Here is a 24633-nt window from a genome sequence, read left to right as displayed (position 1 = left end):
CATCAAAGGTAGAATACATAAACCAAGCACTGTTCATTTCCAACTGAATCACTGTTCAGACTAAACTGTGCCTCGGTTTTGCTTTGATTTGTGGAGGTGTTCAAATAAAAGTACGGTAGAAATATTAGATATCAAGTCATTTTGCGTTATTTGTTAGCAGCTAAACTCATACATCCATGAAGTATAACTGGCACTCCAAATGTCCACACAGATATTTTTGTGACATAAACAGATACAGATGCTACATATGAAGCAATAAATAAGAATAAACATGAATTACAAATTAAGCTTTACAAAGTGCAGCAGTTGGTTCACATTCGTCCCCTGCTGTGCTGCTCAGGACAAACGCTTCAAATTCATCACAGTCCCTTACTCGTCTTCACCATTTTTATGAGTTGCTCTAAAACTATGTATACTTAGGAGACTGCTGACGATTGCAGTGGTTTGAAGAGATGCACCATGTCTGTGTATGTTCATGTATAAACAAAGAACTGTTTAGCAAATAAAGGCGACAACAGCAATTGCAGAATCAAATAATGGAGTGAAGAAGATAAGGGAAACAAAGCATTCTGAGCCTTCACTATCTGCTGTGTGTGTGTGTGTGTGTGTGTGTGTGTGTGTGTGTGTGTGTGTGTGTGTGTGTGTGTGTGTGTGTGTGTGTTCTTGTTTGACTATATTCGTGGGGTCCAAAAACCGGGAATACGGTATACTTGTGGAGTCCAGACAGCTTTGTGGGGCCAAAATGCTGGACCCCACAAGTTTAAAGGTCTGTTTGAGGGTTAAGACTTGGTTTTAGGATTAGGGTTAGAATTAGGTTCTGGTTAGGGTGAGGGTAAGGGTTAAGGTTAGGCATTTAGTTGTGATGGTTAAGGTTAGGGTAAGGGGCTAAGGAATGCATTATGTCAATGACGGGTCCCCACAAAGATAGTGCAACGCACTGTGTGTGTGTGTGTGTGTGTGTGTGTGTGTGTGTGTGTGTGTGTGTGTGTGTGTGTGTGTGTGTGTGTGTGTGTGTGTGTGTGTTTCTGACACCTATCTCAGCCAGTCAGCAGGCCTCGGCACATTATTCAGAGAGAAGTGGCTGTCATTCAAATGCCAAAGCTATTCTGTTGGCCTGCTGAGCCTCCGCTACATGTCAGGCCCGGTAATTAAATGCATCTCAGAGGCTGCATGAATCAAGACCAGCTGCATGCGTTAATGTGCCTGCCCTATGTGGGCATGGCTGTGTATGTGCATGCTTCACAGCGGGGTGTAGAAGGCCATAATGACTGTATAAGCGCTGAATAATACTGTGTTCTTGCAATATTTATAGATATTTTGCCATCCAATTGAACCACCTGTTTGAGAATTGGGACTTTGGTTTAGGGTTAAAGGAATATACCATATTTTTTTACCACGTTTGTCCAGTGCTGCTGTATGTAATGTAACCAGGATCATTGCCAGGACTTTAGAAATACTGCGACTGAAATCAGATATTACTTGCGATAAATAAACAGATATTAGAGTTTTTCTCTGTTCTGCTGCTTTCAGTATTCCGCTTAAAGACAACAAACTTGTTTGAATTTAAAACAAATGAAAGTGCAAAAAAGTGCATTTTTCTGCTGATATTTTCTTTCAATTAACACAAAAGACTTTCGCGATGTGTATATTGCGGCAGTTGATATCGCCTTAACAGATTATAATTGCAGCTAAATTGAAAACATGTCTAGTTGACCAGTGTTTTTGCATTACTTTTGCTTCATTTCTTCCAAAGCCAGTATTGTAGCACACTACCTTTCCATAAAGCAGCTGTGGTGCTGCTACCTGAGCCCGGTCCATGCACTCTGCTCCCACATCCACTCACACATCGCCGCCTCGTCTCTTCTCCCATCGTTCTGCGTGATGTTAATTATGAACTCAGCAGAAATGAGATGGTAAAGGGAGATGAAAGAGGCGCGAGTGAACTGAGGGCTTGATGATTATGCGAGGTGACGAGCGTTTGGGCAGACTGAGAGGTTTAACCAGGGTCCCTCCTGGAGAGATGAGAAGCAGACACTAAACTCTCTGTCTCTGTATATCATTGGCTGCTTGATATCACTCAACTCTGGTCTATGCTCACTGATAAAGGTCCCATGCTAGCGATATCAATATATCAATAAAGTTAAAGCCTCTGAACACCAACACAGGTGATTTCAGTTCTGCTGGCTGATTAGACCTCTGCTCAGGGAAACGGGTAACTACCGTTACCGTTGTTTTTTATTATAATTTTTAGGGGGGCTGAGATGCAATTTAGTGGGGCTTGAGCCCCCCTAAAAAGGATTTAAAATCGCCACTGGAACCGCTCCAGAGTTGGATGGAAAGCGTATCGAGACCACCTCTTCAAGCAGGTCTCGGTACGCTTGTTTGGTCCGCTTTTGGTGCCACGTTCTCACCTGCCACGTTCTCACCTGCCACGTTCTCACCTGCCTAAACCAACACTAGCCTTAATTTAGGTAAGGAGTCCTTTTTGTATGTAGCAACAAGCCTGTGGAACCAGGAAATCGAAAGATGGTCAGAAATTTAGGAAGTTTTAAGCAGGCACTAAAAAAAATGGCTCAGATGCCAATCTTAATATTTTTACTATACTATGTATTACTGTATTGTCTTGATGGATCTATTTAATATGTATGGATGTGATGATTGATGCTTGATCTGCTGCCACTTGCTCTGCCCCCTGCGTTCAAATCAACTGCTCATGAATTAATCATATTATTATCATTGAGCCATTTTGTGTCCAGCATTCTCTGTGACATCCGTCCCTTCTCAGCTCCTGTCTGGCAAAACGCACAGCAGAGCCCAGCAGCAGCCGAGGTGTCGCGTGGGAACGCAGTCTTTCCATGCCTGTCGTCATCTGCAGCGGGGCGCTTTGTTGTCTTACCCTCCTGACAGGCACGGGAACACTCTCGCCTCGGCTCAGACTGCCTGAACATCATCTGTCAAACAGTCATCCCACGTTTCCATGACAACACCAACCAGGGGATGAGCGGGGTGCTTCTCCGTTGTTAGCGGCAGACGCCGATGCTCTCATTCAGTCCCTCCGGTGTTAATCAGTGGCTGCAAATTAGCAACCTCTGGTTTGAAGTGAGTGTGAGGTGATGCTATAATGAGCCGCACAAAGCTCCGATAACTAGCGCCTTTCACTGAACACCCAGTCTGGATGCTCCACTTGCACAATAAAGGTTCCTTTATAGGACATAATTCTTGTATAGTCCGGCGGTCCTGAGCAGTAAAAAGGCCTTTCTTGTGAGGGAGGCAGCTGTGGACACAGAGCTCCCTTCATCTGCTCCTCCTGGGCACAGGCCAGGACAAACAGGATCTGATTGATGTCGGCTCTTCCTACAGGCCAACAGCGCTCTCTTGACTTGATGAGCCGTTGATTAAATGGGCTAGAGGAAGACGAAGACGACGAAGACGAGAAAGATGAGGAAGACGATGCACCGCAGGAGAGAGAGCCACCGTCTAAAGCAGGGGTCGTCAACATTTTTAAGCCAAGGACCCCTTACAAGGGTACCCGCGGGGGTCTTAAACGTTAGGCAATGTCGTTACAAATGTCTTAGGTATAATATTCAGAAAATATGGCCTTACAAGTTACATTTTGTTCACAAAGGTCTAACATTTGTATTGTCCTTTCATAGGATTAAATAACTCCTTCATTGTTTCGTCACAAAGTATGTGAGTGCTGAGTACTACAATAAAACATTGTATTAAGTTCAAGTACTTGGTAAACAATTACTTTTATACCCTAAAATCCTTTCTGATATTTGATTATATCCTACGTACTTTTGCCAGTATGTCCATGAAGTTGGTATTAAATGTCATTCTAAATGGTATTACTGTAAAAAGTCTTAAATTGAACTTGTGGAAACCTGGGGGTACCTTGCCATAGCTGAAAAAGAGACGGAGCAGGGACCCCCTACTACATATATTATATAAAATGAAGTTGCACTGGGCCTACAATAACATGTAAGGCAGCCTAAAGCCTTTATACCTTTTTTGCATAGAATACTAAGCTATTAAAATAATAATTGTCGGAATGATTTTATAAATCATGTTTTAATGTTAATGTATATATATATATATACATATATATATATGCGCCAGACCCTCCTCCACAGCGCTGTGGAGGAAGGTCTGGCTAGTCCATACAGCATCGCTGGATGGGAGAAAAACGTGCTCTGGTTTATTGGCATTTCTTTAAACCAATCACAATCGTCTTGGGCGGAGCTAAGAAAATGGTGTCAAAGGGTTGCAAGTCATAAGCCAAAATGGTTATGTAAAACTGGGCTGATTTACCCCAATTACAATATTTAACATTTTCCATGACTTAACAAAAATTGTGTAAAAAATTCATCAACTACCTTTTATGACTTGATCTTCATATATCACTGATGAAAACAGCTGACCAACCAGCTTATCATCCTACAATAGTTCAAGCTCAGTGTACATTTTAGGTTTCATTTTTTAGTTATTTGAAGCTTCAACCTCCCAAATGAATGAACAGCATGAACAGTGTGTGTGTGTGTGTGTGTGTGTGTGTGTGTGTGTGTGTGTGTGTGTGTGTGTGTGTGTGTGCGTGTGCGTGTGCGTGTGTCCAGAGACAGTATCAAATTGCATTGAGGGCATTATTTATTATTTATGTTGAGTAAACCATGTTCTTGGTACACGAGTGATGTGTGTGGTGCCCATAAGTATCATGTGTATCATGTGTGTGTGTGTGTGTGTGTGTGTGTGTGTGTGTGTGTGTGTGGGGGGAGCATGAGGTCATCAAACACTGATGTGAGGAAACAAACCACACTATGCCCCCCCCCCCCCCCCCCCCCTCTCTCTGCCTGTCACAGGAGTCAGACCACTTCATGATGAGTCAGTCTGCAGACACAGTCAGATCTCAACAGGAGTCAAATGGAGCCACTGCATATTAATCTGCTCCCATCATATGCATGTTGGTTCCGTTTCCTTTGAAAGACTTTCTCATATTAGTGAGAGTGACCCTGATATACTCTATGTGACCTACTCTTTGGAGCAACACAACTGAGAAGCAACCACATAGTATAGAGTGTTGGGCTGAATGAAAAACATACTGATAATTTAGCTACTCTCTAGTGCTATTATTAACTCGTGTGCATTTCCAATATGGCAGCCATTCAAAGCAACAGCTCTTTAGCTATAGTCTGTTAGCTTCATGGTAACGATGAGGAATTAGCACATGCTTTAACAACTGCATATTCCCAGAGAGAAAACCCTTCAGTTGGTCAGCTCACAAGCTCGGAAAATACACAATGAACCCGAAACACCATTCATGTGTTTAAAAAAAAGACTTGAAAACAACCAACAGACATAAAACAGGACATGTGAGTAATCCTGAAAGGGAGAGGTTGCTCAAAGCTAAAACTTAGTTTTCACTTTTGTCCATTTTCTTACGCCACTAAAGCGGGCCGTAGAATAGAACTGGATTTCACAATATTCAAGGGCACGTAAAATAACTCCTCCTGCATTTTGACATACTTTGAAAATATTTTCAATCATATTTGGGTGGATGACATTGAACCCTGGTGCAAATACAATCTGGGATGTATGTCTGTGTTCCATTAGTCTGGAGGTGTGGTCGGCTGGGCTGCAGGGGCACTAATGAGGAGGATGCCACATGTGTCTGAATAATTTAAGTGTTTCCAGGAAGGTGAGTGAACCCCCCCCAGTGTCTGCTGCTGTGGTCACAACCACAACAAACCATGTCACACAGAAATAATCTCACTCTCATACCTCTGCCCTACACTGAATGCAACATGGCTGCAGGGCTATAGGATGTCTTAATACAACACAAACACGACCTAAGTACATTGAAAGCAAACGCGTAACCATCGGTAAGCAGGGTAAGCAGTGCTTACGGGCCCGGACCAATCAGGGGCCTGCGTGACTGGAAGATATTGATTGACAGCCGGGGCCCCCTATCGCATTTGGCCACTGACCAAGCGTTAGTGAGAACGGGTCAAATTAATTTCCTTGTTTCAGAGACCGTTCTCTTCACGGATCACTGCACAAATTTGATTCATTCAATAAATTATTACTTTTTGTCTTAAATCCACCAGATATTTTCATATTATACAACAACAAACATTTGCAGCATCCTGAGCCTTTCTGGTAAGGTTCCTAGGAAATCTCAGCCCAGAGTAATTCATTAATAGTAATAATTATTATTCTCCCCAAAACAAGTTTCCTTTTTTTTTTTAAAGAACTATACAAAAAAGTTTTTTTGCAACTTTCACTGTCTTCTGCAACTTCATTGCAACAAACATACAAAAGACATCGCAACTTTTGTCGCAAAATCAGGCCGCAACAATCTAAAAAAAAGGCCACAAAATCCTAGAGGCACTGCCCTTGTGTGTTTTTTCATGTGTTATGGTGCGCATTCAGGGGCCCGGTGTTGGCTCGTTACGCCACTGATTGAAAGAGTTATGGTCACTCACTGTCTGGGGGGGGACTGGGGGCCTGAGTAAACAGAGCCCTCATGTAAGGAGGGCCCGCCCACAAAGATACTAGAATGAATAGCTGTGGATGTGGGATGTAGATTAAAAGGACTCTGCAGCTACCAGTCGACACGCAATGCTTAGGACTTGAACCAGCAACCCTCCGGCTCCCAAGACAAGTCCCTGCAGACTAAGCTACTGCTGCGCCAATCAGACACTCAACAAGAGAAAAAGTCGTTTTCACACCTGCAGGTGGACTCCATTACCTTCAACAGTTACAGTTACATTCATTCTTCTACATTTCAAACAGACAGCTACATCTTATGATAAGATAGTTCAATCCAATATGCTGATGATACCATGTTTGAACTTTGTCATATTGAGGTCAGCTTCTGTGCTTTTCCCACTCTGTTCGTAAACACATCATATACAGAGCTTTTAGAAAGACATCATACAAACCTAAGTGAGTATAAGGTGTAAATGCAGCTTGAATAATAACATAAAATAAGGTAACATTTTCTTCCACAATCGTAATGCTAGCAGCGGCTACAGAGGTCTGGTAAGCTCACGTCTTTCGCACTTTTTCACTTTCGATCACTGATTCCCAACCAGGGGTACTTCTGTAGTTGCCAGGGGGTATGTGGAAAGTTTGTATCCACTACTGTAATTTGAACATTTTGAAATTAGGATTTGATAAAAAATAATATATCAACATACTAACATAAAGCCAACTGTAACACCTAAACACTACATGTTGCAGTTATGTAAGAGAAAACTAGTCAGCAAGTGAGCACAGAGGTTTAAACAGGTAGCTAAAAGCAATGAACAAATGGTCGAAATTGTACATTTATAGATATATTTATAGATATATATTTAGAAACTGTATATTTATTTATCGTTAAGGACCCCTCGAAAATGATTTGCTGCATCTCAAGGGGTTACTCCTAATAAAAGAAATTTTCAACAAATAACTAGCTAAGAGTAACGTTATAGTGGATAAATGGCCAAATATTCAGCTTCATTCTAAGTGGTTTTAGCCTAGTAGGGTTGTAGTTTTACGATTGATGACCAAACCAGCCTAAATATTGACAGTTTAATTTTATGTAATAATTAACAATATCTACTTTCATATAATGAATAGTGTTAAACATTTGTACCACATTGTGAATTGATGACAAGGTACGTGAGTTCATCTGACAAGACAAGAAATGGTTGGGAACCACTGGTCTACATCACCATACAGACAATGAGCAGACACACTGTCACTAGGATTAAACATTGAAAGGCTGATCAGCTTCCATCTTCCTTCCCCTAATAATCAACCAGCAGCTGGTCAAACCAGAAGTGAAAGCAGCTTCCATGTGTCTGTTAGATGAGCAGCTTTGCCAGCAGGCTCATTGGCAAGGCACCTCCGAGGCCCCTTTAGACCCCTACAGTGCCTAATTTAGCCCTCCTCATAATTCAGCACCCCCTGGGAGCCAGGTGATCCAATCCGGAGCCTGACAGGACTGTTAATGTCTTGATCAGAACCTGAAAGGTCTTTTCCTTACAGAGTGACAACAGATGGCACCCCCCCCACACACTCCTCTCTGTAATCCTCTTCTCTCTAACATCCTTGTCTCCACAGCCATCTTTGGCTTTCCTCCCTTCTTTCTTCTCATCCTCTGTCCCAAACCACTTTGTTAGCCTGATGTCTCTCTTCCCCTTCCTCTCTCCAGGAGTCAGTGAGCTGCTGCTGCCAATCACGGCATCCCAAACCAAGCTAACATATGCCAACTGTTGGGATTATCAACCAGAGTTGTATGCTGAATGAACAGCAACAATTACATGCTGGTATGGCAGTGACCTATTTAGGGTAGGGGATGACTGCACAAACCCCTACAGGTCAACTCAGTACATGTCCTGATCTTGTTCTGGACTTTAATGTCTCTTTGGATTCATTCTCACAGTGACTACATTCAGGGTGCAATATGAGAAAAAAGCAGAGGGGGGGGGGGATGTTTTTTGATCATGCACAACAAAACAAAACATGCAAGAATTAAACACCCCATCCAATACTATGGATATAGAGCCATTCGGCCAGCCATGCCAAAACACTGATTTATTACAATTTCCCGGAGCTCTATGGCAGCTAAATACAACCAGCAACTGCTGTCCAGATTTAATCCTTCTATGGTACTATAGACTGTTCATGTTACAGCGCTATACTTAGTTTAAAATACTTCTAGTTTAGGTTTATAATATATGGTCTATTAGTGAAGTAGCAATGATCACTTTGAGGGGGGGTACAATTTGTCTTCACCGGGGATAAAAATAATTCTGCAGAGGCTGGGATATGTAGTCCAGCAACACATTCTCACTCCCATCGCCTAAAATACGGACGCTTGGTCAGGTGCCTTTGGCGTTGTTATTGACGCTAAAAGTCTCCTTTAGCGTCAGATCTAAACGCGCTTTATCTAAACGCGCTGGGTCGGGACTATTGGCCTCACTTTGGACGCAGTTAGGTTAAGGAAAAGGTGGTGGGCGGGCTTATAAAAGGTACGTTTTTGTGACATGCGGGACAAGAATGGGACAGTTGGGTTTAGGAAAAGAAGAACGGGACAGTTGGGTTTAGGTAAAGAAGAACGGGACAGTTGGGTTTAGGTAAAGAAGAACGGGACAGTTGGGTTTAGGTAAAGAAGAACGGGACAGTTGGGTTTAGGTAAAGAAGAACGGGACAGTTGGGTTTAGGTAAAGAAGAACGGGACAGTTGGGTTTAGGTAAAGAAGAACGGGACAGTTGGGTTTAGGAAAAGAAGAACGGGACAGTTGGGTTTAGGTTGTTGTCCCCACACACACCAGGGGGCATACCTTGGATCTGGTCATTACAAACTCTGCCCCTCTTACCAACCTACAGGTGTATGACCTAGGTGTGTCTGATCACAAGGCCATTTCTATGGATTTGCCATCCCCATCCAGCCTGTCCAAGCCTAAGCGGAATATCTGTTTCAGAAACCTAAAAAACATAAACCCAGAACTCTTGGCAGCAGACTTTCAGCATCTTTCCACACACTTTTCATCAGCCGACGAAGCAGTGGACTACTACAACAGCCATCTGAGCAGCCTCCTGGACCTCCATGCCCCTGTTAAAACAAGAACAGTCACCTTCAACCGCTCAGCTCCCTGGTTCACAGATGGGCTTTGTAAGATGAAGGCATCCTTGAGCGGCGCTTCAAAGCCTCTGGCCTCACTGTCCACAAACAAATTTACCAGGAGCAACAACAAAAATATGCACAGTCCCTCAAAGAGGCAAGGTCACAGTTTTACTCCGATTAAACAGCCCAGGAAATTCCAAGCAGCTTTTCTCCACTGTAAACCACCTTCTCAAACCACAATCCCCCCCACTTACTGCCACTACAGAAGAGTGTAGATAAATAAATTCATGGATTTTTTCACATCAAAAATTGCACATATTCGGTTTGCCCTTTCTGGTCCTCCCACCCAAACTGTTCCCCCAACATATACCGTCTCCCAACCCCTAAACTGCTTTCCTGAGGTTTCATCAGAAGAGGTGCAGAACATCATCAGGAAGATGATGGTTCCTCCACCTGTCCCCTGGACCCTCTCCCAACCTCCCTGGTAAAAACCCATATCACTGTCTTAAGTCCCCTGATCACCGCTGTTATAAATCATTCCCTCCAAACTGGTCACGTTCCCCCTGTCTTAAAAAATGCTATAATCAGACCATTGCTCAAAAAACCCACTCTTGATCCGGAAGTCCTATCCAACTACAGGCCCATCTCCAATCTCCCCTTCATATCAAACATACTTGAGAAAGCAGTTGCTACCCATCTTCAGGACCACCTCAAACATAATAACTTCTTTGAAAAATTCCAGTCAGGTTTCCGCTCTGCCCACAGACACCACCTGTCTGGAGGAGATAAAGGTATGGATGGAGCACAACTTCCTTCAACAGCTCCAAAACCGAAGCCATCCTGGTTGGCACCCCTCACCAGACCAAATCATTATCCATAACCACCATCATCTTTTCTGGCTCCATCATCCCCCTCTCATCAACAGTCACAAATCTTGGTGTAAAAATGGACTCCCAACTCACTTTTGAAGCCCATATAAATCACCCCTGCAAGACCTCCTTCTACCACCTCCACAACATTTCCAAACTCCGCACCATTCTCTCCCTCTCAGATGCCAAAAAACCTGGTTCATGCCTTTGTCTCCTACAGACTGGACTACTGTAATGCACTTCTCATTGTGATTCCTAGAAAGAGTCTGCAGAGGCTTCAGCAAAACTCTGCAGCTAGGATCCTGATGAGAGTGTGGAAACATGAGCACATTACCCCCATTCTTTACTCACTCCACTGGCTTCCCGTCTCCACCAGGATTGAGTACAAGGTTTCCCTCCTCACATACCAATGCATCCATGGACATAAATAAAATGTATTATTATTATTATTATTATTATTATTATTATTATTATTATTATTAGGAAAAGAAGAACGGGACAGTTGGGTTTAGGAAAAGAAGAACGGGACAGTTGGGTTTAGGTAAAGAAGAACGGGACAGTTGGGTTTAGGTAAAGAAGAACGGGACAGTTGGGTTTAGGTAAAGAAGAACGGGACAGTTGGGTTGAGGAAAAGTGACATGCAGGACATGAATCCCGGTCTCCTGGGTGATAGTCCTATGTTGTTTGACCCAACCTCTCTACGAGGAATTTCAGGCTTTCATACAACTCGCTGCCGTTGTCTTTCTTAATACTACGTCATCTTCAAGCGTAGCTGCTGCTCTGCCCGGTGCGTCCTACACACACGCTGAAGGGGGATTTTTGCGTCGTATCTGACGCTGAGAGACACTGGCCAAGCATCCGTATTTCACAAGTTCGGAGTGAGAACAGGTTGAGACCAGAAAGGGGGAAATCCCACGCATCCCCTTGGAAAATGACACCCTGACTATATTATTCAATGTGTTCACACATGCTATGTCCTTATACAGTATATCACATAAACACATTGATGTTGATGTAACTTCTTATAGATACTGATACTGTATGCAGTATGTTTACATATGTTCACATTCTATGTATAATATTATACTGTAATTATATTATGCTGGTCTCTTCTAGACACACATCTATTGCATGTCCGTCCATCCAGAGAGAGGGATCACTGCTCAGTTAGAGGAGTTTTCCCTCATATGAAGCGAGGGTCTAAGAACAGAGGGTGTCGGATGCCCCTTGAGGCAAACTGTGATCTGTGATCAATAAAGCTGACTTGACTCGACATATTATTTGTACAGATAGGCTTGTAAACTCTCCTTTTCTCCCTATGGATTCAACAACAACAATGTTAAAATACATGTAAAAGTAACAGATTAAAATGCACTTAAAGTAACAATAGTACAAGTACTCATGCAGAAAATTGACCCCCATATTTCATGAGCTCATCATACAATGTGCATGTGAAATCTTAATGAGCTAAGTGATTTGTAACTATAGCTGACATATGCATGTAGTGGAATAAAGCGTACAATATTTGCCTCTGAAATGTAGTGGAATAGAAGCTCAACATTGTACACAGTAATAATTCACAGTGAATACAGAGCGTCCCTTTAGATTGCTTCTTTGTACATCCACTTATTGAGACATGTTGGGATATAAGACTATAAGAGGTTCCATATTGTCGCTTGTTTACAAATGTCTATAAATATTAATGTTGTAATGCAATTTTCCAACATATATTCAAGTATGAAAGGGTCTGTAATAAACCCATGGATGGATTAGTGAATATGCAGGCCCAGCAGGGGCCCCTAAGAAAAGGCTATGTTATGAAGAGACTGTTAATCAAACAAGAATGACCTCATCCTAATGAGTCTCAATCCCTAAATATTTAAATATCTGTCTGGTCTGTTATATTATAAATATATTCTTATGTATTACTACAAAAAGCCTAATGTTGAATACTGGGGGAAACAATCTAATATCTTTGACAGCAGAATCACTCTAGTCTAATGAGAGAAGATATCTGCATCACAGGTTTTCTTTGATGATTACTATAATATTTTGTTATCGTGGCCTATAAGGTTGCACGATATGAGGAAAATATCTAACAGCGATTATTTTGACTGATATTGCGATATATTGCGATATGATTCACGATATTGGAGGGAATGATCTTTTTTGTATCATTATTCTCATTTTCATTGCAAAAAGTAAAAAGTGATGTGTGAAAAATGATTATAGTGTGATTAACGCAAGGATCTGTACCAAACAAAGATGTTTTCTTTAGTCTGTATGATAGTATTTGTCTCTGCAGCACCACAATACTTCATTCAGAATGGTTTGACCACCCCCCCACTGCAATTTGGATAATGCACTAGTCCATATTGCGATTTCGATGAAATTGCGAATAATTGTGCAGCCCTAGTGGGCTATAGTATTTTGTACAATATGTGTGGAGACGTCTGTCAGTGAGGCAGGAAGCTTTGGAGTCCCACAGCTTCTCTTCAGAGAGTCCATCCAGCATTAGATATGTGCTGCATACACAGTCTGATAATGTGTCCATGGATGAAATATAAAATATGCACCTTTAACACTGGTGGAATAGCCTACACTCACAAACACAGCATGGCTCTCATTGTGGAAGTGGCAAACTGAAGATGGAGGCTTGTCTCCCTCACTCTCCTGCTTCTTTAGATGAGCACGCAGAGATTAACCTTTCAGGGTTGTTAAATATGAAGTTCAAATGGGAAAGTGAATCTGGGTTGATCTGTGCATAGAGATATGATAAAGTGCTTCTGGATTATGATTCATTCCTGAGATATAACAACTACTATGTTTATTTATATAAAAACAGCGTTATCTGACAGCGTTAAATGACTCATCAGGGTTTAGATATGTGGCTAACAATTGTATGAATGTTTCCTCTCATTTCACACAGGAGGATTTGAAGTAGATAGAAGTAGATAGTGGCAAAAAAGACAAGACTCACGTAAAGTACAAGTACCTCAAGTTTGTACTTATTACAATACTTGGGTAAATGTACTTAGTTACATTCCACCACTGCTTACCGGTAACACACAGGCTCAGTAGTGAAGGACACAGCTGATGGATTCAGTGTTTTAGTGTTTTTCGCCGAGACTATTTAGCAGAGGCACCGTGGCTCCGTCCGGAGCGTATCGCCGCAGAACGAGAAGCATAAATTGTCCTTGTGGCCGGCGGTAGTAGCAGTAGTAGTTTGAGCAGTAGCAGCAGAGTGCAGCTGTGGTCAGATGACTGTGACTGGGAGCTCCAGTGCAAACGCATCTCCACAGCTCTGTCCTGATGGAACCGTCCATGTGAAGTTATTGTGGGATGCGTCGTGATGACAGACCCCGCTCTACTTTTCCATGCTGATGGAGCCGAGAGCTGAAAGAGATCAGAGCGCTCTGTGGAGCCATTCATCTGAACACTGAGCCCTGAGTGTGGGCTGCCCAGCACTGCAGATGGGAGGCCTCAAAGGGAGGCACAGCTGCAGCACGCACACACACACACACACGCACGCGCACACACACACACACACACACACACACACACACACACACACACACACACACACACACACACACACACACACACACACACACACACACACACACACGCACACTGTGATGTGCAGTGTTATCAGCTACAGGGACATACGTGGAAACTGGTGTGTCTGAAGCAAATTTTAGGATGATTTTTGATTTTGGTCACAAGCATCTCTCTTCCATTGGAAAGAGGAATCATGCTGGTTGGTTGAATGACTTTAAACTGTAGGAATTAACCGGTACATGTTTCATTGCATGACCCTCGTGTCAGTAATGTTTCATCATGGGTCATGGATTAAATGTTCATTCTAGAAAATGTGTAGAAGTAATGACAGCTGGTTTTGTCTTCAAACTGCTTACAAAACATTAGAACTAGACTGATAAATCAGCCAGGCAGATATATCGGCTGATATTAGCTTATTGTATACTGAGTATATGCTGGCCAAAACGTAACAAGGGATTGCAATACAGTGATGCCAAACAGTGTCACCATTACATGGCCTGTCCAACAGAGAGCACTTGATTGACACTTTGATTGGTACACTGTAAATGTAGATGTATCTCCACATACGACTGTGTAAGTCCCTCAACTGTCACCACATACTTCAAATACTCTGATGAATACTCTGATATACTTGCACTCCTCAATGACGATAACTATATCTCAGCTAGGGCTGGGAAATATATCGATATTAATTAGACATTGATATGGGGTGGCAGTAGCTCAGTCAGTAGGGAGTTGGGTTGGGAACCAGTTGGGTGCCAATTCACCTCCTGGGCACTGCCAATGTGCTCTTGAGCAAGGCATCGAACCCCCAACTGCTTAGGGTGCCTTTCCATGGGCAGCTCCCTCACTCTGACATCTCTACATTAGTGCTGTATAGATACTGAGCATGTGTGTGTAATTCAGGCCTGTGTGTAATGTGTGTAATAACAACAGAGTGAAAACATTGTAATTTCCCCTTGCAGGATTAATAAAGTATACATTATTATTACATTATATGAGGCTACCAACCTTACAATATCGCTGCAATATCGACATGGATGTATTTGGTCAAAAACATCGTGATATCTGATTTTTTCCATATCGCCCAGCTCTAATCTTAGCCTACCAGGACTCCATCTCCCACGTCACACAATGGTGCACCAACATCAACCTCCATCTGAATAGAAATAAGACTAAATCACTATTTATCAATGCCCCTAGAGAAATGGTAGAGTGCTTCAAATACCTTGGACTCAACCTGGACAATAAAACAGAGTTTTGATCAACACATCACTGACATCCATAAACGCTGCCAACAGAGACTCTCTGCCATCCGCAAACTGAAAGCACTCTCCGTCACCCCTGTCACCTTACTACTACTGTATAAGAGCATCTCCAACCCAACAACTTGCATCACCCATACTGCATCAAAAAGAATTGGCCTTCCCACCCCTAATTGTAAAAATTCCAAATTTTACTGTACTATTAATTGTCTCAGAAATAATTGTGATTAACAATATAATTGTCTATTTCAGTCCAATTTAAAAAATAGAAATGTATGTATTACTTTCATGAACAAATCAAAGTTTTGAATGAATTCCAGGATACGTCTTTTGTTCATATATCACTGTCATGTGACCCAGATCATGTAATAACACAAATACCCAGCCTATTAAGTAAACACGTCTCTTCATTATCATAAACCTTTTTCTTCTAACTGTATCCCCCCCTTGTCATTTGTGTTACTATGAACGTGTATAGGGCCAAGTGCCAACAACTAGCATAGCTTCAGCTCAACAGTCTGACCAATAATAAAAAAAACTTATATTATTACCATTTGGCATATCTGTGTGTTTATATTTCTTGATGGTGTTTTAAAATTCAAAAGCATCAAGACTTTACATTTTGTGAAAATGCAAACTAATAATGTTGGGTATGTCACCTGATGGCCAGCGTCCAAATCTAGTTTTACAGAAAGACTGTGATACTGGTGCCCTAGTCTCGCATTGCCAGACCGAGGAGGGTCTGGCTAGTCCACACAGCATTCCTGGATGGTTAACAAAACGTGCTCTGGTTTATTGGCATTTCTTTAAACCAATCACAATCGTCTTGGGCGGTGCTAAGCGCTGGACGGAGCCACGGTGCCTCTGCTAAATAGTCTCAGGAAGGAACTTGTTTTGGTGGAACATGTGGACGTTCAAAAGTAGTTTTAGTCGTGCAACAGAAAACTCAGATTGGACAGATAGTCTAGCTAGCTGTCTGGATTTACCCTGCAGAGATCTGAGGAGCAGTTAACCATAGTCCTCACAAATCCACCAGAGGTTAGAACGCCAACACAGAGACAGAGGAAGGGGACGGGACAGCTGGCTGAAGATTATTATTATAATCCCGGAAATTAACATTGTCATATAGACTACTAGTGCCCATACCGAAATGAATCTATAGGCCATGTTTTATACCAGCATGAGAGAATGGGGGGTGGGTTAGGGGCCTAGCACCCCACTCCCCCTACCCCTAAAATGATGATGTCATTATTTGCAGTTGAAGGGTCAGGCAGCTATACTTAAAGTTAAAAATCAGCTCTGAGAACAGGGACTGCGTCTTAATTAACATGCTTCTGCAAAATAGCATGATAACATACAGTCTGCAGCCCCAGACCGTTCACACACAGAGACAGGGAAGCTCTTTGGTTTCTTTGGACAACATTTGCTTCCAGAAAAGCAAGACAACAGCCGGATGCCCTTGTTCGCCCTTTGGTCAAATGAACACTCCCCACAGAGCAGGGCGAACTGATGTTCTTATGATGAATGGTATTGGTGTCTGAAAATGCACACTTGCTGTTTCTGCCCCAACTTTAGCCTCGTCAGCTGTCTGAGGTGTTGGTGTCATTCTTACCTTTCCGCATTAGGTCTTCGATGTCTTGGTCGAAGCCCAGCCGATGGCACTTCCTCCACAGCCCCATGTTGGTGGAGTTATACTGCCTGCTGCACTCATCCGCGGCGCTCATGGCGAACAGCTGCCGCCGGCTGCGGGCCAGCAGCAGCTTCTCCTCCCAGCGGGGCGGGCTGCTCCGGCCGGCCCGCAGCGGCAGGCTGTTGTTGGGGATGTAGATGAAGCCCGGGTCCTTGCGGCGGCTGGAAAAGCTTCGGCACCGCTCCCGGTACCTCCTGGCGTCGGTCTCGTACCAGTGGTCGGAGCACATCGCCACGGCCAGCATGCCGAGGGCGCAGAGAGAGAGACAGAGCCCGGCGTAGAGCAGCAACTTCCCGGCAGCCATGCTCGCTTCTGTCACAGCCGCATCAGCACCTCGACACACGGACAGCTCCTCTGCGGCGTCCCGCGGCTTCAGCTCGCATCACCTCCGGAGAGCAGCGTCGGGACCGTCATCGGGCTGGCGAGGATGTGCAGAGACAAGACACAGCTGACTGGCCAAATGAAATGTTCCGGTGTTTTGGGGCTACACGTCTTTACTGTTTGCTCGGCGTTATGCAGCAGCAGCTCGGCGGAGACGGAGAGGACGCTTATCTCATCTCAGCCCCGGATCTTCTGCATCCATTCGTCTGTCAGGGCGACACCAACCTGCACACACCACATCAGCAGTCAGGGCGTTTAGTCAAGCTTACTAAGCTGTATCTGACACAAAATGTCCCATCAGGACACTACTGCACAGCCCACACTACATGGATGGACAAAAAGGACGGCAGCGACAGCTGTATACACAGAGAGAGAGAGAGAGAGAGAGAGAGAGAGAGAGAGAGAGAGAGAGAGAGAGAGAGAGAGAGAGAGAGAGAGAGAGAGAGAGAGAGAGAGAGAGAGAGAGAGAGAGAGAGAGAGAGAGAGAGGGAGGGTCGTGCAGCGCATTTAGCCGAGTCTGTTCACAAACACAATGTCAGCATCATGCCACTCACATGACGGAGCTGCAAGATGCAGACAGATGTAGGCCTACCTGGTGTATGCAAACATCTGGCAGAGTCCATGCAGACCGCAGTCCGTCAGCAGGGAGGGTAGAGATCAGCCAGTCTGCCCCCCCAGCAGTTTTATATCATCCTGAAGGCAGGCTTGGCACGGACCAATCAGCAGCAGTCTGTGTGTGTGTGTGTGTGTGTGTGTGTGTGTGTGTGTGTGTGTGTGTGTGTGTGTGTGTGTGTGTGTGTGTGTGCACCGTCGTAACATCATAAACTACCAGGCTACTTGTGATGCTAGGGCCTATTAGGGCTGCACGATAGGAGGAAAACATGCGATATGCGATAACGTTGTTGAATATCGTGATAACGATATTACTTGTGATACATAAACAGATGTTAAAATGTACTCAGTTCTGCAGTTCTGCTGCTGTCAGTATTCTGTTAAAATACAACAAATTGATTGTTGAATAAAAACAAAATGAGCTTTCTTTTATTGAACAAATTCAACATTGAATTGACAGATAGACAGTTACATTTTAAAGTGCAGTTTTCTGCTGATATTTTCTCCCACCTAACACAACAAATCTCTGAGTGTCTTTCGCCAGTTGATATCGCAACAACAATAAAAAAAACCGATATATTTTGCAGCCCTAGATACTACTGCTACTTCAGGCTATATTTAAAACCCGCAATGCTCTACTGCTGTTATGTTCTGTGCCGTATTGCTTGTACTCAGATCCTAGTCATAATATAGGCTGCAGAGTCAATGGAAACAATATGGATTAAGAATTGTATTTACTTAAAATGACAAGTATTTTTCTGGAGCACCAACCACAACCTCCATCTTATTAGTATTGAGCTGTAAGGAATGTTCTGCTAACCAGTCTCTAATAGCGTTGAGACAGTCAAGGAGCCTTCACTAGGTTTAAATGAGAAATAGAGTTGGATATCATCTGCATATAACTGGGAAGCAGTATTTTATTTGCTTTACATTATCCGTCCCAATGACAGCAAATATGACGAGAACAGCAGGGGCCCCAGAACCGAGCAACTGTTAATACACAGACATTTCTTTGAGTGTATTATACATCATTATGTTATTCATTCTGTCTGATACTTTTGTATTGTGGGTACAATAAATATTTGCAAGCATAGCTGTGAAGTGTCTACAGCAATGAAGTGCAATGTAATGTTTACAAATGAAATGAAATATGAAGGGATATTGGCTTAATGGCTGCTCTGGTGTAACCCAAGGGCATACAAAGTCCTGAATGGTAGCCCTGCTCATGGCAGGGGTGTGTGCTCATGGCCCATAGATTCCCCGTGTTTCCTGTTAGGCATTAACACTAGTTGCACAGGTGAAGCTTTGAAAATGTGCAGAAGAATCTGTGGCTGCAGTTTTCTATTTCTTCATATCTGGCTCCCTCTCCTGTTAATACATTGTAAAGACACTGTAGAAATAGGCTGACTACTGCTGCCATGCAGACTTAACATAAACATGCAACTTAAACATGGAAGTTGCAAAGAAACAAACATGAAATTCATGAAAATGTATTAAAATCGGGACAAAAGCTAAACAAATAAAACATCTAGGCTACAGGATTCACCAGGGAGAATGATGAAAAGAAAATGAGCAGAACAATGTAATATAAAGTAGGAAATCGGCTACATAAAACAATATAATTGAAACATAGAATAGGCCTATTTGCAGGATAATGTAAGACTTTCCAAGACATAAGGGCAAACCATTTTAAAACACTTCAAGAGGAGAATCAGGTGGATGTAAACACATGATGATATAGTTAAGGTAATAATTCAATCAGCTAAAGGAAATATTCCAGAAAGTGCTGGAGCTAGACGTATCAAGAATGTACCCTGGTGGAATAGTGAATGTAGTAAAGCCATTAAAAAAAGCAGAAATAAAGCATTTAGGCAACTCAAAAAAAACTCCAGTCTCTGGAAGCTTTGATTCAATATAAAAGGGCCCTGGCTATAGTAAGGAGAACAATTAGAACTCAAAAACATACATTTTGGAGGCACTATTGCAATAGTATTGGAAGAGAAGTACAGTTATCAGATGTCTGGGGAATGATTAGGTAAGATGGGGGGGGATCTGAGGGAATTATGACATTCCAGTGTTGAACAGTGGGGACAAAATGGCTGTCAACAATTTAGGGAAGGCTGAGCTTCTAAGCTCAAACATTTACAGGAAAGTTCATAGTTCAGATAATATTTCAGAGGAGGCAGGCAGTGTAGAAACAGAACCATAAAGAAGAACCCCAGAATAGTGGAGAAAACAGAAGCATCAGGAGATCCATTAGACTTGCCATTTAGTATGTGTGAACAGAGAAGAGCAATTGTTGGTGCTCGTCAAACCACTCCTGGGAAAGATGGTGTATGCTATAAAATGTTGGAACATATAACAGAGAACTCACTAGCCATAGTAGCCATTAGTTTTAACGGGGTTTGGGATACTGGTCAACTTCCATTAGTGTGGAAACAAGCAATAATAGTGGCTGTTCTAAAACCAGGGAAATACCCCTCGGGTCCATCTAGCTATAAACCTATTGCCTTAACGTCACATTTATGTAAAATCATGGAAAGATATGGTCTGGAAAGAACGATATGCTCTGGAAAGAAGGACTGCTAATTAAGTTAAAATCATTGGGAATTGGTGGTAGAGCATATAATTGGGTTTTGGATTTTTTAACGTGAGAGGAAAACATAAGTAAGAGTAGGTGCAGAATACTCCAGTGTTTATGCGGTGGAGAATGGTACTCCCACAAGGAAGCGTTTGTTGTCCATTGCTTTTCAACAGAATTATGTATGACATATTCTCTCTAGTTGTTCGAGGTGTGGGAAGGTCTTTGTAGCTGGATGATTAGCATTTGTAAATACAAAAGTTCAAGCTGCAGTGGCTTAAGTGGAGGGATGGACAAGAAGATGGGGATTTAAACTGTCTGTGGCAAAAACTCAGGTGATCTGTTTTTCAAGACGGCTTAAAATTGCACCCATATTGTTAAAAACTGTAAGATAAACCTATTGAACGAGTAAAAGCAATTAGATGTCTTGGTGTATGGTTTGATGGAAAGCTCACATGGAATACTGATATAGGAGCGATTCAGAAAAAATGTAAAAAGGTTATTAATGTACTCTGTTGTTTGGCAGGACAGGAGTGGGGAGCTTTGTATAGCTTTCATATCAGCAGCAGAATCTCAACTCAAGAAGCTGGATGTCTTACAAGCTCGGGCCCTGAGGATCTGTAGTGTAGTGGGTCTTTTAAAACATCTCCAGTTTCAGCGATGCAGGTGGAAATGGAAGGGATGCCTTAGAGAATAAGAAGGGTCAAGTTAATGCTGGCATACTGGGTTCATCCCCAGGGGCATTGGTAATTGACATCCTGCAAAGAGCATTTTAACAGACTGCTGGGAACACGAGTCACATTTCATGAGTTTTGGATGGATTGGTGATGCTAAAGCAGCAAGCATTGGATTAGGTCAACCACAGTAAAGGCCTACTGTTTCTATCTCCTCCCTTCCTTCATGGGTATTCCCCTTGCCAAGTGTAGTCCTAAATATACATCAGGAATTGAAGAGTAAGTCAGAACATCTTCCAGTATGGTGCATAGTCCAGAATTATGTTAAAAAATAATTTCTCGGGCTCAGTTTTCATTTTTACAGATGGCTCCAAAGATCCAGACAAAGGGTGTGCAGGTGCAGCAGTGGTACATAGAGAAAAGGGTTTTCTGACCATTTATCAGTATACACCACAGAGCTGTTGGTAGTGTTGTTGGTATTACAGTGGATAGAGGAGAAGGAAATACCCATGTTGTTATGCATCTGACAGTTTTTCAGCACTATCCAGCATAAGATCAGGCAGATCATCATTTAGAACAGATATTATCAATGAAATTAAATATTTCTTATATTTTACAGAATGGAAATTAAGGGTAGCCTATATTCACAGGTTTCATTTGGGATCCTACCCATGTTGGTGTGGAGAGAAATGAGCAGGTGGATATTCTGGCCACTTAAGATTACATATGTAGACCTACAAGTTCCACTAAGCAAAGCTGAAGTCAAAACATTCATCAGGACACATGCAACGACATGGCAGGAGTATTGGGACATTAGTGAAACAGAAGGCATCTTTACAATATACAAAGACGTGTTGGTGATGAGAGGAAGGTGGGCTTTAAACGTAGAGTTATTCTTTACATAAAATAGGCAAACATTCAACTGGAAAATGCACATACTGTAACCAGCCAGAAACTGTTGAACACATACTAATTCGTTGCAAGGACTACAATACCCAGAGAGACCTTTTTCAGACACTTCCTAAGGCAGACCTCCACACCTTTTCACTGCCAGGGCTTTTGGGGAAAACAGCAGGCAATGTATATCACAATATTGTGGAGTTTCTAAGAGAAATTGATTTAGTAAAGACAATTTAGTTTCTTTCGTTTATTTTTTTTAATTTATTTTCTCAGCATTTATCTCCCGTTCACACTCCAGTCCAGTTGGTGGCGGTAATGCAACTTTAAGTTGGTTTGAACCATAAAGAAGAAAAAGAAGGACAACAGGAAGTGAAGGTACCTAACCTATCAGCTCCACGGAAAATGTGTCATGCGCGATACAGCTTGTGATGGCAGTAGGCTATGGTGTGTGTGAAGGTTAACGTTAGTTAAAACGTTAGTACACTTAACTATACTTGTAATTTAACTCGAGTTTTAGTGTGTTTTGCTCGCGTGTATAGGGTGTTCCACTATACGACGGTGTGCACTTCCTCACAGGCTAACCGTTCCAGGTAAGACGCCATGTTGTTGCTGTTCAGAAGGCTAACTGGACACATGAGGGGCTGTTCTTCATCGTGTTGATGTATGAGGGCTTTTCGTCAAGGTTTTAGAGAAGTCGAAGCCTTCAAGTCTGGCTTACATACGACGACTAAAACACTAAAAACACTACCACTAACATGAACTCAGTCAGTGTGACAGGCTAACAGATGTGGACAGACATTCGTTAGACAACATGGTTGCTTTTATACTGTACTTTAGACCCTAATATGACACAGACACTGCCATAGACTGTGTGTATATATAGACATTTATCACGGCAGACATGTTGACATTTCATAGTAGGAAAAGCACAGCTGTATTCAAACCCATTAATGATGGCTGCATTCCACTTAGGAGAGGCCCTGGTATTGTGCATGCTGACTCACTGAAATAGCTACTGGGACACTAGATGGAATTGAGCCATCGTTAAGGTTATCAATTGCAGCTGTGCTTTTCCTACTATGACAAGTCAACATGTCTGCTGTGAAAAAGGTCCGTAAAGGACACTGCTAGTTTTAGTACTTTTTGGCTGCACCCGAAGTCTCTCCCCTTCCGGTGGACCCCACAGGACCATATTTCTGGGGGAAAAAATATGTTACGGTAAGGTTAGTGAAGGGCGATAGACAAATCATTTTTGGATGCTTTTTTTTTTTTCTAAGAAGAGTGCACATGACATGTCAGTCAGGCATTCTGACATTTAAATTATCTGTAGAAGAAAAATAGAACATGTATTTTTCTGCTTTGGCTCTGTTTTGCTGGAAACGGATATGATGTAGTCGCTGTCGGCGGCACCGTGTAAACAGAAAATATTTAGCTCAATCATTTGTAAAATAAAGAATGAAAAAATTAGATACTAGGGAAAAGAAGGGCATAGTAGTATGCTTTTCTGATTTTTAATTCTTTCTGGTGTGTCACGTCCGACGCCACGAACACGCCGAAAAACAGGCTTAATACGCGTAGAAAGCAGCGTAGGGGCTAGTGACAGTCGCGCTGGTTGCATCATTTTACGGCCTGAGGCATTATGTTTTCAGGTGGTCTGTTTATTCACCAATCGTTATTGCGATATTCAACGTTATCGCGTATTGCATATGTTCCTCGTATCGTGCAGCCCTAGTGTGAAGCCGCCACGTTTCGCCAGAAGATACACATACCTTTTTTATTAAATCATCAAAATCTATAGAGGGTTTTCACCGACGTCACGTTCTGGGCGGTAACCTGGATGCGCGGCCATATTGGAGGCACTCGGTGTAAACAACTGAATGGAGTATTGTGCACTTTGGATACTTTAATACTTTATGTCTAAACAACAGAAAAGCTCATCAAAACGCGTCCAAGATGCAAAAGCATGGAAGGACACAAAGGCGCGGTATTTTGAAAAATGACAGTTTACTGGCGGTGCAGATCCCTACAAGTTGGCTCCCTCTTCTTGGATCCATGGCGACCCGGTGATTCTTCCTTCAGTTGCATATCCCGATATAGTCAACTACCTGGTTTTCTCCCCGAGCCCATACACAGCGGAAGACCTTAAATCCTACAAAAGTTTGGAGGCTTATAACCAGATGGTGTGTGGATGGGTGAGGGAGACGCAGTACCAAGTCATTAACGACCGTTGTGTTGTGAATGCCAAAGTAAGTAATGCAATAACATCTTTAATCAACCTAACCTTAACTGTATGACATCATTGTGATACTCAAGGTGTAGCCAAGTGACTCTCAATAGTTTTTTTTTTTTTTTCATTTCAAAGACCGAACAAGACAGTTTTCCCTCGTAGATCCTGGTTGAGCTTTGCCAACCACAAGCGCCTCCTTTCCTCTGATAACTTCTGACATTCCTCTCCCTGGTTTTTAAATAACTTTTGGAAGTCGATAAT

The 24633-nt window shown here is 42.6% G+C and overlaps 2 protein-coding genes across 4 annotated transcripts in view; one reads left to right on the top strand and one right to left on the bottom strand.

Annotated features, from left to right (window-relative positions):
- The window catches only part of tmem178bb (transmembrane protein 178Bb), a 109087-nt gene extending 91069 nt beyond the window's left edge, over positions 1-18018 (bottom strand). The window contains exons 1-2 of one of the 2 annotated variants that reach the window (XM_078242906.1): positions 17971-18018; positions 16920-17603 (exon numbers count right to left, since the gene is read on the bottom strand). In XM_078242906.1, coding sequence (XP_078099032.1) covers positions 16920-17301 — 382 coding nt within the window. In that variant the 5' untranslated portion in view covers positions 17302-17603; positions 17971-18018. Of the gene's footprint in view, positions 1-16919; positions 17880-17970 lie in introns of those variants that run through there. The other variant, XM_078242905.1, reaches the window with a different exon arrangement.
- Positions 18019-22512: 4494 nt separating this feature from the next.
- mrps33 (mitochondrial ribosomal protein S33) overlaps positions 22513-24633 on the top strand; it is a 4782-nt gene continuing 2661 nt past the window's right edge. Inside the window, exon 1 of one of the 2 annotated variants that reach the window (XM_078242739.1) lies at positions 22513-22735. The gene's annotated coding sequence lies outside the window, so the exon portion shown is untranslated. The remainder of the gene's footprint in view (positions 22736-24633) is intronic. The other variant, XM_078242738.1, reaches the window with a different exon arrangement.

This window comes from Sander vitreus, chromosome 23 (genome assembly GCF_031162955.1).
Source record: "Sander vitreus isolate 19-12246 chromosome 23, sanVit1, whole genome shotgun sequence".
Taxonomy (NCBI): Eukaryota; Metazoa; Chordata; class Actinopteri; order Perciformes; family Percidae; genus Sander; species Sander vitreus.
Note: the sequence above shows the minus strand (reverse complement) of the source record. Positions and strands in the feature narration are given on the sequence as shown.